The 13,152-nt window shown below is 36.1% G+C and overlaps 2 protein-coding genes across 3 annotated transcripts in view; one reads left to right on the forward strand and one right to left on the reverse strand.

Moving 5' to 3' along the window:
* Positions 1-465: 465 nt before the first annotated feature.
* LOC111322137 (uncharacterized) lies at positions 466-8,817 on the reverse strand. 2 transcript variants are annotated; one of them, XM_022925194.2, is made up of 10 exons: positions 8,713-8,776; positions 8,564-8,627; positions 7,032-7,084; positions 5,980-6,479; positions 5,124-5,290; positions 4,096-4,216; positions 3,628-3,729; positions 2,845-3,066; positions 2,246-2,469; positions 466-1,611 (listed from the first exon to the last, which is right to left on the reverse strand). In XM_022925194.2, exons 1-10 carry the CDS (start codon positions 8,733-8,735, stop codon positions 856-858), a joined length of 2,232 nt encoding a protein of 743 aa, XP_022780929.2. In that variant the 5' UTR covers positions 8,736-8,776; the 3' UTR covers positions 466-855. The 2 variants fall into 2 exon arrangements, with proteins under 2 accessions (XP_022780929.2, XP_088599887.1); XM_088743761.1 differs by lacking the exon at positions 8,564-8,627 and having other exon boundaries at positions 8,713-8,817.
* The window catches only part of LOC111322114 (mediator of RNA polymerase II transcription subunit 23), a 33,845-nt gene continuing 29,495 nt past the window's right edge, over positions 8,803-13,152 (forward strand). The window contains exons 1-5 of the mRNA XM_022925174.2: positions 8,803-8,925; positions 9,596-9,627; positions 9,747-9,837; positions 10,438-10,562; positions 12,530-12,641. Coding sequence (XP_022780909.1) covers positions 8,878-8,925; positions 9,596-9,627; positions 9,747-9,837; positions 10,438-10,562; positions 12,530-12,641 — 408 coding nt within the window. The 5' untranslated portion in view covers positions 8,803-8,877. The remainder of the gene's footprint in view (positions 8,926-9,595; positions 9,628-9,746; positions 9,838-10,437; positions 10,563-12,529; positions 12,642-13,152) is intronic.

The following is a 13,152-nucleotide window of genomic DNA, read 5'->3' on the forward strand; positions in this document are numbered from 1 at the left end:
CTGTACATGAAATACCTACCCAATGGCAGCCATGAGACGGAATGTTGGTATCAAGGTGAAGTTTGACATAAAAAAAAGACCTTTTGAAACCCACGAGACGGTACTTAAAGTTGAAAGGAACATTATAAAGGAATCGCGCAAAGGAAGCATCTACAGATATATTTGGAGCTCATTTCTACTGCTGCCGTTTTTGGAACGCTAACCAAGTTGGTTTCTACAGTACCTAAGGTCAAATGACCAGAAAACGGTTCAGACAAGTGAAGAATAAAAAAGGGACATATTGAAGGTGAAATAAGCTCTAGCGGTCTTCCATCACGACGATTTGAGAACGTCTGCACATCACAGTAGTGCAGTAGAAGGGAAGTATTTAAGAAATAGTAATAATAATAATTATAACAATAATAAAACCATCAACGGATAGTTAACACTACAAGTAAAAAGACCGCTCACTTGCATTAAAATAAATAAAATAAAAAAAACTCAATGGTGATTTATTTCGAACAAAGTGTTCACACCGATCTGATTACTACTGAAACGTATGCAATTTACGAATGTCAATACTAATCATCTCCCTTGTATAAATCAATTAAATAATTAAATATAACAGGAACCTTAGTGTTACCTCAATTTTGGATCATTCAGATTAAATAGAATTTTAAACTAACGAAACCGTGTAACCTTCATTTGGGGAGAATTGATGAAATGTTATGAGCTGAATCAGATCAATTTCAATGCTGAGCAACAGTGCACCACCCCTCACCTAACCCAACATTAACCTTAACTTGCTATCAGTTGACTGTTGTTGGCTAGGGGAGGGGTGGGTGCACAGTTGCTCAGACGCTTGCATTGGTCCGCTTAATCTTGGGCAAACAACGAGTTTGTCTCCCCAACAATGGAACTCAAGTTCTCTGGCTCCATCGCGCTACTTAGCAATACTGGACTCAAGTCAGTTGCATTTTCATGACTCGGTGGTCTTTCGGGTAACGCATGCGTATGTTGGGTAGGAAGTGGAGGAAGTGTATCAAGTGTTAGAGGTTCCTCCAAACTGAACATGGTTGGAACGAACGATGCTGGGAGTAAACTTGTTTGAGCTCGGTCGGTGAAGTGCTGTGTTGAAAAACTTCGGTCTTGCGGCTGAAAATCTGGATGGGTTTCATGTTGACTAGGATAATATTCATTATCAAGTAACTTGGCTGCAGGCCGGACGAATGACGGTGGAGAATAGCAACTGTCTAAAAGGGAAGTCTCATTCGCATCCATGGGTGACAAGATGAAATCGTTTGAAACGTCACAAGAATCATTGGCTGTATCGTTTACTGTGTGACTGGTGGAGTCCTGTGAAGTTACTCTGGAGTCACCTGGTTTTTCATCCTTCTTTCTGGAAGGCTTTCTAGCTCGTTTATTTTTCTTTTTCGTTTTATTCCCTTTCGCTTGCGAATTCTGCAGCTTTTTCTGTTGTTTCTCATGTTCTCTACAAGGAAGGTGCTTTCTGAGGCACACTCTTTGGTTGAATGTCTTTTGGCATGTATCACATTTGAAAGGTTTATTCTCAGAATGAATGACTTTATGTTGCTTAAAGTGATCTGGACGCTTGAAACCTTTGCCACAGACCTAAGATGAGAATATGTATTAGTAAAAGCAGAAAAAAAAGACAGTGATTTTTGGTTTTCATTAAGTATTTGTGAATAAAAATCATATTCAAAATGAAAAAAAAGAAAAAAATTGGAGCTACAAAACTGTCAGAACTAACAACAACAAATACTCCTTAGTGTCTATAATTGAGGTCCTTGAAGTTGGCTTAATCTTTGTGTTGTAATACAAAACTGCCAGTTCACCGTCACCTAGGATGCTTGAACACAACTTCTCCATATGCCTTGGTTTTCCTTCACTTTGCTTTGTGATAGGTCCAGAAAACTCACCCCATCCGCTCAAACCATCAGATGCCAAACTATAAACAATAGCAACCTTGCTATTCGCATTTTGCCACGCTTCAAGGAATTTCCTTGTTTTTACCTTAAGTTCTCATTGGTCAGTGATACGTAAACGAAGTTCTGATTAGTTGCTGGGATTGTTTTGGTTCTTTGACACTAAATTGAAAATTGCTATATGGGCTCTGCAATGTTACAAGTATTTTAAGTGGCATTCCCTGATCTCTTCAATTAAAAAATTAAAACCAAAAGAATAAGGGGAAAAAAAGGAGAGAAGAAATTAACTTATGAAAAGCAAACACAGCTTAAGTCATTACCTCACAGACGAATGGCTTTTCGTTTGAGTGTGAAAGAGAGTGCATCTTGAGTCCATATGACTTGGCAAACAGCTTGCCACATGCTTGGCACTTGTAAGGGAGGATGCCAGTGTGTTTAGTAATGTGGGTCGTTAGACTTGAAGAATTAAAGAACATCGCGTCGCAGTATTTACACTTATATGGCTTCTCACCAGTGTGTCGTCGTCTGTGTTCCTTCAGGGTTCCTAAAATAGACCCACAAAGTAAAAAACTAGTTACACACCATGAAATTGCCCAAAAACTTTGCGCGAGTTTTGTACGTCAAGGGAGACCTTAAGTCTACGTGTCTGCTGCTGTAATTCTTGACTGCGATTAGTAACCCTTGAACTCCCTGAGGTGATTCACAGGTAAGTATTCCCTATAATATCCATTACATTATCCAGGAAATAGGAATTGAGAATATTTAAAATTGTCAGGTAGAAGTTGTCATCTTGATCTAACTCCAAACCCTCATAACTAACTCACAAGGAGATGATGTAACAGTCAAAGGGGAGAATTAACAATCAGATCTTGGGAGTCAGACGGCTGGTTTAAGATAGCAGCAACAAATGCACACTTACGTTGATGAGAAAAAAGTTTGTCACAAACATCACATTTAAAGTCCTTGGCTCCACTATGTTTGACTCCATGGCGCTTGAGATAGGCCTTGTCTTTGAAAGTTGCATCGCACACTTCACACTTGTGAGGTCGCTCGTCAGCGTGAAGTTTCTTGTGCTTCTTAAGGAAGCTTGTTGTTACACAAATCTGCTCACACTGGTCACACTGATAGAATTTCCGACAGTCTGTACAGATAGAAAGCTGCAGTGTCACAAGAATTGGATAGAGGGAAAATTTGACATGTTCCAAAAAGGATGGCCAACATGAAAATTTAACCCTTTACACCATAACATCAGTATACCTATTCTCCATACTGTTCTCTATACCTTTCCCAAGGTGCTGACAAGGAGAATTTGTTGAACAATCAAGAGCTTCTTTAGTTTGAGATCCTTTCCTTTATTCTTGTGACCTTAATGTATGGTTTCAGGGGTGATATTGTTGGGAGAAATTATCGGTAGATACCAGTCACTCTTGGAGGCTAAAGGGTTAACGAAAATTAATATGAATACTTTGGCAGTTTTGTTGTAGGTTCTACATCATTCCCTAAAATTCTAGTTAGTACATCAGTATATCACATGTTTTCTAACAAATTTGCTACAACTACTTTCCTTTAAGTTAGTTATTACCAAAAAATCATAACAACAATTGTGTCACTCAAGTTCCAGGTAAGAACCACTTCATTGTGTCTTTGTTACTGACAAGGATCAGTCTTGCCTTGCACTGGAGTTCTTACATAGCTTAAATACCTGGCTTTGCATCAAAGTGTGCTCTTAACTCACACCATTGATAAAATCGCATTCCACAAGCCTGACAACCACAGCAGACTTTTGGCGGGTCATCTTTGCTGTCTGAAGATACAAATAAAGAATAAAAAAAGTTTCATAGATGAAATAAATATTTAGAAGGAAACACACATTGTCACCAAACTCATGTATACTTTGGATCAATGTCTGTATCTGAGTAACTACCCACCCACCCCTCCCTAAACCCTAACAGTCAACCGACAACAAGTTAGAGTTAATTTTGGGTTAAGGGAGGGGTGGGTGCACAGTTGCTCAGATATACAAATTGATCCTTTACCTCTGCCAGAACTTGATCAGACGGGACACAAAACACAATCATTCTGCACTTTAGTGGATGTGGTCAATCGTTGCAAAAAAGTGTTTTTTGAAAGAAAAGCTACAGTAAAGTTTAAGAGTAGGAAGTTTGCAAACCTCGTTTTGTAACCTCAGGTCTGCAAGTTGTAAGGCTGTCAATGTCATTGACACTGGGGTCTGTGTTCATTACGCTGTTGACATCAATGCAAAGTTCATTTTCTGATTCTTCTGAACATGTCTGAATTGAGTAAAATAAAGTAAATACAAATCAACACTTCAACTCCCAAGATCTGTTTGTTAATTGTCCCTTCTAGTGGCTACACATTTGCTTGTAAATCAGTTACAAGATTTTTGTTGTTGAATCAAGATAACAACTTCTTCCTGAGAAGTCTGAGTATTGTCATTACCAGTTTGCCATAAGGTAAAGTACAGTGGAACCTTGATTTAATGAACTTCTGTATAACGAAGTCTTCGGTATAATAAACGATACTTCAGTTTCAGCTTGACTAAAGTTACCGTAAAATGTATGCCACAGAACCTCGATATAATGAACCCTCCCATATAACGAACCAATTTCCCTAGTCCCTTGGCACTTCGTTAAATTGAGGTTCCACTGTAACATGTTACCCAGTACTCACTTTTGGTAATAAAAAAGTTAATTTTATGTGTAAAGGAGTTTTTATTTTAGAATCAATAAAAAAAAAAAAAAAAAAACCAGGAAAATAATACATGCAAGTGAATAATACAAGAATTTTTTTGAGAGAGAGAGAGAGAGAGAGAGAGAGAGAGAGAGAGAGAGAGAGAGAGAGAGAGAGAGAGAGAGAGAGAGAGAGAGAGAGAGAGAGAGAGAGAGAGAGAGAGAGAGAGAGAGAGAGAGAGAGAGAGAGAGAGAGAGAGAGAGAGAGAGAGAGAGAGAGAGAGAGAGAGAGAGAGAGAGAGAGAGAGAGAGAGAGAGAGAGAGAGAGAGAGAGAGAGAGAGAGAGAGAGAGAGAGAGAGAGAGAGAGAGAGAGAGAGAGAGAGAGAGAGAGAGAGAGAGAGAGAGAGAGAGAGAGAGAGAGAGAGAGAGAGAGAGAGAGAGAGAGAGAGAGAGAGAGAGAGCCTTCAAGTCTCATACTGGGCAATTTCTCAAATAAAATTTTCTCACCTTTTTGTTTGGACATATTTGTCTTTTGACAACTTGTTTATTCTTCCTTTTTGGTGCTGTTTCCATGTAAGGTGTGAAGTCTTCATCACTGTCATTATCCAGAGGTTCTTCGGAATCTGAAGAAAACGTCTCTTCATCTTCTTCACCGTGATCCACAACTGCACATTCTGATGGGGAAGAAACCAAACCTCTGTGAGCTTTTGTTGCAGGATGTTAACTATGCCTTACAAAGCACCATATATTGTTTTGTAAAACTTTAGATGGGGCTTTGTTAAATTAATACATTTGTAAGTTCTTGGTTTTTTTCTTTAACATGCAACTTACAATGATCAACAATAATAATTTAAAAATTTTTGATGGGAACTCTTTATGGTCACTTACTTAATTATGAATTGTCAATTTATCTAGATACAACCATCAGTGATAAACAAATCTTTTACATCATAAATTAATTTTTTTTCACCACAATTAGGAATAAGGTCATAGTAGTAGCAAGTAGAATAAATATTGTAAGAAATATACAACTTTTTTTAAGATGTTTTGGCATGCTTATGCCATTTTCAATCAATGAGTAACTGAATGTGAGTAATTATATAACAGACAAGTAGATGAATAAAATAGTTACAGTATGATGTAATACAAAAGCGGGTGCTAATTATGTTTGTTGTTACGCTGTAATTAGTACCCGCTTTTGTATAACATCATACTGTAAATATTTTATTCATCTACTTGTCTGTTATATAATTACTCATGTTCAGTTACTCATTGATTGAAAATGGCATAAGCATGCCGAAACATGTCTCTAAAAAAAGTTGTATATTTCTTACAATTAGGAGTAACCAATGACAAATCTCACCAGAATTATGACACTCTTTGATGTGCTGAGTAATATCTTGCTTCTTCTTGCACAACACAGAGCAGAAAGGACATGAATGTGTTTCAGAAACTTGATCTATATCATCTACTACTGGGCTATGATAAACAAATGATGCTACATCAATAGCCAAGTCTTTCTCACCACTGCTACCATTGACAACTTTTGATATATTTTCTTTTGATTCCTTATTTATTTTTTTATTTTTCTTCTTATCCTTAATGTTCAAAGATCTTGTATCAGGCATTTGATATTTCTGAATTAGCTGTTTTCTCCATGCAGTTCTTTTTGCTGCTCTTGGATAAGAAGTCACTCTTCTTGTTGTTAAGCTTTCAGCTGATTTCAATCCTAACTCCTGAACAAGGTTGCTGTCATTGTCACTAACTGCACCAGTAACATCATCTGAAGACAGATCTTCAGAATCTGATCTGCACAACACTTCTTTGTAAACTCTTTTGACTCCATTTCTCTTTCTTTGCTTTCTATTCAGGTAAAGAAATAACACAGTATCATTTTTATGAAAAATCTCAGCTGTCTTGAATCTCAAATCCTTGAATCTAATTAGGTAATGACTTGCTCTTAACCAGGCAAGCTTTTCACATTACTAATAGTGGTCCAGAATTTTTTTCATGCCATTTGCAGCAAAGAGGAAAAAGAGTGAATTAGCAGAAAAAAGATAAATAAATTATGCTATTTAATGGCTTAAGTCAATCTGTAAGGGAAAAACTGTACCCTTGGTCTTGACTACAGTTATTGTGTAAGCCGCATTAAACTTAAACTACAGTGAATACCTCTTTCTATTTGGAAGCTTAGGGTGGATATCACTACAATGCTAGAGAAACCAACATTAAGGCACTCAGTGATTTCAACCAACCAAGAGGAGTGCTCGTACACCAACATGAGCATGGGTATCTGCTTTGTGCTTCACAACTCTTGTTGGTTCAGCTTGGATAAGCTATATATGCATTTGTTACTCACTAGGCTCAAGATAGTCTAAGATTAACTAAAGGATACCACTTTTTAATACCCTGTACCTTTCTATATTGAGAACTTTTGAATTCATGTGGATATCTTCACTTTCTTCATCCTAAAATTGGCCATAGATCAAAAAATAAATTATTAATTAACAAAGAAGTTTATTATGTAGGATTGAAAAACTTTTAGTTGACCCATTTTAAACAGGGTCAGGCAATGATACAACCTTCCAGCTATCTAGATGAGGCTTGCAAGGATGACATGTTGCATGGCGTAATCAGTTCAATGTGAACAAGACTCTTCTAATAATGAGAGCTTGGAATTTTCTTTCTGTGTATTGTAGTGAAAGAAAATTTCTCATAGAGACAGAAGTGCTTACTGTTTCAACCCACCAACAAAAATATCACTTTACTTGTCAATTTTCTTCCTTACTATTTTTCTTTCAACAAGAGTGACAAGTGAAGGTACAAAAACATATTTTCCTTGTAGACTAAATTCTTTTATGATCACAAGAAACTAAATAATGAACCTAAAAGATTGCAGGTAGCCAAGACAATTGGAAATGAGAAAAGACGATAAAAACTGAAAGGAAACATCTTTTTCCAGAACATTTTCATTCACCTAAATTTTCCAAAAACAAACCATTTCCATTTTTTTTCCACCCCTAAAGCAAACCTTGGTATTGGTGACGACTGTTTCATACATAAGTGATTTATTTAAAAAATAGTTCATATGATATTAAATATCATCCCTAAAATGATTTCACAAGTTTGGTCTAAAAGCAACAAGTCATCATTTGGGATCCTTAAAATAATGAGAAAATTTTATTTTAAAAGAAAGATTTACAAAACAAGCTTGTGCTCAAAACATTTGCCTGTTTAAAGGTCGACTGTTTAGACATTGAATCCAGCTTGAAGAGTAATTGTTAACCCTTCCACTCCCAAGACCTTCTTAGGAATTCTCTTAACTATCTGCCATACAATTCTTATCATGTGAATTTGGAGAATTTGGTATTGGATCAACTAAAACACCCTTTATTCTCAACACTTGTCTGCTTGATATTGTATCGATATTGTAAGGAGAAATTCTGTCTTGGTCACGCTTGGGAGTGAAAGGGTTAATTCTCAAGATCTCTTGAAAACGTCATTTTGGAAGTTTCACTTTTCAACACTTCCTAGCTTATAGATTCTGTAAACAAATTTATGTTTCATTTTCCCTTGCGTTAAACGAAGATAAAGAATTTGAAACCAGAAAAACTAGAAATTAAGAAATTTTGAGCTAAAATCTAGCAAAACACAACGCTAAGCCACAGCACAAAAGTCCTTACTATCATTAATGAATAATTTTGGAGGCGTTCCCGCGAGTGCAAGCAGGAATCGTCTTTGAAACTGAACTTTCGCTTTCCGTAATTCAATCTTTGCACGTTGAACACACCATTTCAGGAAAGGTTATCTAATGAGAACACAGCCTCAAAAATTTAAGACATTTCTTTGTTTCATCCACGGTTCTAGTGCGAGTGTAAAGAAAGTGATAGAGTAAGCTGACTTTTAGTTTAGTGACAATAACTGACAAAGAGTGTGATACTACTTACACGCGCTGGACTCTTTCTTTCGCACTGTTCGGAGAGCTTTTCAATTATTGAGTGAAGTTTTAGTCTGTAAAATCATCAAATGTCTCGTTACTCTACATTAAGGCTTACAATGCTTTGTAAACTGATACAAAGACACGCACACCACTTACCCACGTTTTCTGCCAGTCGCCATGTTGTTGTAGTTTGACCAATCTTAGTGTCAAGTACGCAAGATGAGGTGTCTCCGTCGAACCGCGCGGCTCTGGTGACCACATTAGTTTTAAACATGGCGGGGTGAAAAAGCGAAGTGGAAACATTCAAATATTTACAAGATCATGGAGAATCACAAGGCTAAACTCATTCATATACTAGAGGATGCACTGGTAAATACGTTATTCTACCTATGTGAATTTGACCACGTGGACAATACACATTTAGATCCGTATTCACTTTGGATGGTTCAGGCGAGCTATTTATTACTTCCGCACTAACAAAAGCTCCGTAAACATCTGGGGCTAGGCAATGCACGCGACAATATAACAAACAAAAACCGCTAAATTCTATTACTATTTAAAATGTAACTCGTCACTGGGCTGTTTTTATTTTCAATTCATTTGTACTCCGATCTTTCAGTTTTACTTTGTAGAAAGTGAAATAATTTTTTTGTATCAAATTCCTGATCAAATTTTCAAATTGTGGCTAAAACAGTGTAGTTATCAAACCGAAATGCAGAGCAGTTTACTGGCCAAACCTTAAAATCTTGAAATGTTCAAAGGATGGGAAATCTAGAGCATACACACTCCGTTTAAACTATCGTGACTACAGTTGTGTGTGTATATATTTAGATCCAGTTTGCCCAGCCTTATATCACAAATTCTTTGACTCCCAAGATCTTATTTTTAATTCTTCCCTCTTGCTGGTACACATTTCTTGTCAATTAATCACGAGATTTTGGTGTTAGATCATGATAACTTCTACCTGATAAGTGATTCTAAAATTTATGATATTGATCATTATTAAATAGTAATATTTATTCATTATTTTAATCTATAGGGAGTTGAGGCAATGGAAACTGCATTTTGCGGGTATAAATTGTTTATTATAGTATTGACATGAATGTAAATATTCCCAACATGTTATTCTCAGTTTTACTGACTTTTTGCATGTGGTGAAGCCTTCATGAACTTAATTTTTTTTTCCAAAGAATGATAGTCCACAATGAAGAGGATGAAGATCGAGATATCAAGGAGATTTTCCAAAGGGATTTTAAACTTTTCTGGGCTGGTGTTCTTGTGGTAAATTATTTACTCATACATATACACAGTTTACCTGTCCATAGTCTGAATGTCAGCTGTCCTCTCCCCCTAACCCTGGGGTACACATCCTGTGGGTTAGAGGGAGAGGACAGCAGACATTCAAATTACTGTCCATGAAATTGCAATTTCTTTCCAGTAGAGTATCGGTATTTCAAACCTTGGGTATTAAATGTGTTTAAAAGTTGTGCCCACATCTCTTGGCATAACTTTATGACTCAGTTTTGTAATTTGTAATTCTTAGGTTATTGTAGGTAGCTTGAACCCTTGGTGATTAGCATATTTTGTGCAGATTCTCAAGTAGCATTTTAGATAACCATTTTCAGATTCCTTTGTAATAAATAGAACTAAATTAATTAAGAGTTTAATTCGATGTAAGAAAAAAGTTCTTTTAGGTTGTAGTGATTATGGCACATTACTGCCCTAGTTTAAATTTTAGGTCATAACTCTAGCTGCTACACTTTCAAGCTGATTGCTTGAAACATTTATTCAGTCATTTTGTTGTAATTTGTAATCTTTTATACATTCACACTTTTTTGCTTTTTTTAACAATAGTTTTTCAAACTTTGTTTTTAATTCCAGGATGCTAGGGAACAACTTCTCCTTGACTTTGTTTCATTCATTTACAATGAACACAACCCAAGAAGGATTGATATTGCCTTTGGTTTACTTGGAAGTTTAGTTGAAAGTTCATTGGTTCCTGCTAGGTATTATAACCAAAATCATTCAAAGCGCATTAGAACATTGCATGGAAATGCACTATAGAAATTGATATTATTATTATTATTCTCTATTCATTCTAATAATACTTTTATTAGTAATAATCAGAGATTAGGGAGATGCATTTGACCATTTGGGACAAGCAAGCACACCAACATGCAAGGCAAAATGTGAAACTCAACACCCGCTAGAAACAAAGCACATGGAATGACGTCATTCGCCCCTGAATAATTTTTCACCCCTGAATAATTCTTAGGGGGGCCAAATTGGTGTCCATGAATACATAATCCAAAAATGTAGATTTCGACTGCATTATGAATGTGTTCTTTGTCAAACACAATTAGTCAGTGCTAAAAAAGACTTTCTATAAATTAGTTTACCAACTGTATCCATTTTATGTTGCTCTAGATAGCCAGTTAGAAATGGTTTGCTTGTTGTAGATCTGGCCCAGGTAGTTAGAAAGATAGATAACATTACCCACAGGATAAATCTTTTTGTGGTGGATAGTGCAGTGTCTTTTGTTAATTCTTGTCTGCTGGAAATTAAGTTAGTCCATTTATAATGGGTTGATAGGTTGACTAGCACGCATGGTTCTATTCTATCTTCTATTCTATCCCACAGCTTTCTTATGGACTAAGATTTTTATTTATTGTAATAATGTAATTATTAATGCTATTATTATCATTAATATTATCATTATTATTATTATTTTTATTATCATTATCATTTGATGATATATTTGCAGTGAAAATGGAATAAATTAAAATCAACTTAATCTGTGGGATGGCATAATGCACTCTTTGAACAACTGGACTCTGGTGATCTTTTTACATTGTGCTTTACCCTAATTTTTTTTTTGGCCTTTACACCCTGACATCAGTATGCATATTCTTTCTACTGTTCTCTATACATTTCCTCAGGTGCTGACAAGGAGAATTTGTTTCCTTTATTCTCATGACCCTATGTTTTTTGCAGGGGTGACATTGTAAGCAGAAAGTAGATGTAAGTCATCGTAATGGGTTACAGCGAATCTCCCATTGTATGTTTTGTCTACTATTGCATTTCCTTTCCAAACATAATTCTGGGGGTTATGTGGTCATTTTACTGCAAGTCTCTATTCTCTACTGGTAGGTTCAAACAATCACTGCAAGCACAAACAGGTGATGGCTCATTTTTGAGGAAATTGAATCTCTTGATTTTAACCCTTTTGACCCCCTTAGTGTGACTAGCATCTAATTTCTCCTTACAATATCACCCCCAAATCAAACATTTAGGTCATGAGAGTAAAGGAAATGATCACCAACTAAACAAGTTGTTTATTGTTAAACAATCCTTGTCAGCACCTTAAGAAATGACTTTGTACATAGAGAACAGTATGCATGGAGAATATGCATACTAATGTTTTGGGTGTAATGAGTTAAAGCAAAGCCCAGTGCACAACCATCGCATGAAAATGAATTTGGTTGGCAAGTGAATTTAGTTCATTTGCATAGGAAAGAGTGGATGACAAGACTTTCTTTGGGAATAAGGGTAGTTATTACATGACTCGGGCAGTCAGAGGGCCAATAACTAAAATCAACCAATCAAAATGCTCTATTGCCGGTCAATATTCTCTCAGTATTGGACTGGGCACTGTCTCGAATGGTCCTGAATGATACCGCACTTGTGTCCCTTTGAACTTCAGTCGTATAATAAATCTCTTATTAACCAAGCTTGCTTGGGACCATACTGGAAGAATATTGGCCCTCGGTCTTTTTTGTACAGACCTTGCAGAGCTTGGTCTGTACTGTCAAGACCTTGGGCCAATATTCTCCCAGTATGGCCCTCGCGCTTGGTTAATAAGATATGTAGGTAATTTTGAGATGGACTCTTGTAATTTGGTGAGCAACAATAATAGGGGGTATTTAATTTTTTTCTTGAATGTATTTTTACTTGTCAAAATTGATCTGTCCAGGTTAATGTGTGAAGCTATCCTCAAGACTCCTCACCTCAGTTTCCAGAAAGAACTCATGTGGTGTAAAACATTCCAGCTTCTTTTGAAAATCGTAGGTGGGGTTGATTATAAGGTGAGAAAGAATTGTGCACTAAGCTGAATTTGAGTTTTGAAGAATCAAATTCTCACATGCAATCATCAAATGTAAACAGGGCTCGACACTAACTTTTCAACTTTGTAGCCAAGTGGCTAGTGACATCTTAGATGTTACGACAATTTCAGTTTGTTTACCAGCCAAACTGGCTAATTGAAATAAAAAACCACTAGCCAAAACTGAATTTCTTCTAGTCAGTGGTTAGTGGGCTACTGTTAGTGTTGAGCCCTAATGTAAGTTAATTTTAACACATTTTAAATCATTCTTAAATGAAAACATTTTAATGAACCTATTACTATCATTAGTTGTATATATTCTCAGATGTCCTTAGCATAATATCCCATTTGAATTTTTGTCGCAAGATTGTGACCATTACTCATTATAAGTTTATTATGACTTCCATTTATTCTGAGGGCCACTAGTTTATCAGTTTACCTAGTAATTACTGTTCAGAGTTACCCTCATCAATTAAAGTCTAAAAACTACCAAT

The sequence above is a fragment of the Stylophora pistillata genome, chromosome 13 (assembly GCF_964205215.1).
Source record: "Stylophora pistillata chromosome 13, jaStyPist1.2, whole genome shotgun sequence".
Classification (NCBI taxonomy): Eukaryota; Metazoa; Cnidaria; class Anthozoa; order Scleractinia; family Pocilloporidae; genus Stylophora; species Stylophora pistillata.

Bases quoted from the DNA above. Each gene is read 5' to 3' on its own strand.
- LOC111322137 (XM_088743761.1), bottom strand. From the start codon at position 8,817: ATGTGGTCACCAGAGCCGCGCGGTTCGACGGAGACACCTCATCTTGCG. The intron at 3,730-4,095 runs GTTTGCAAACTT...TTGTATCTTCAG, and splicing joins ACCTGAGGTTACAAAACGAG to ACAGCAAAGATGACCCGCCA. The intron at 3,067-3,627 runs GTATTTAAGCTA...CTATCTGTACAG, and splicing joins ACACTTTGATGCAAAGCCAG to ACTGTCGGAAATTCTATCAG.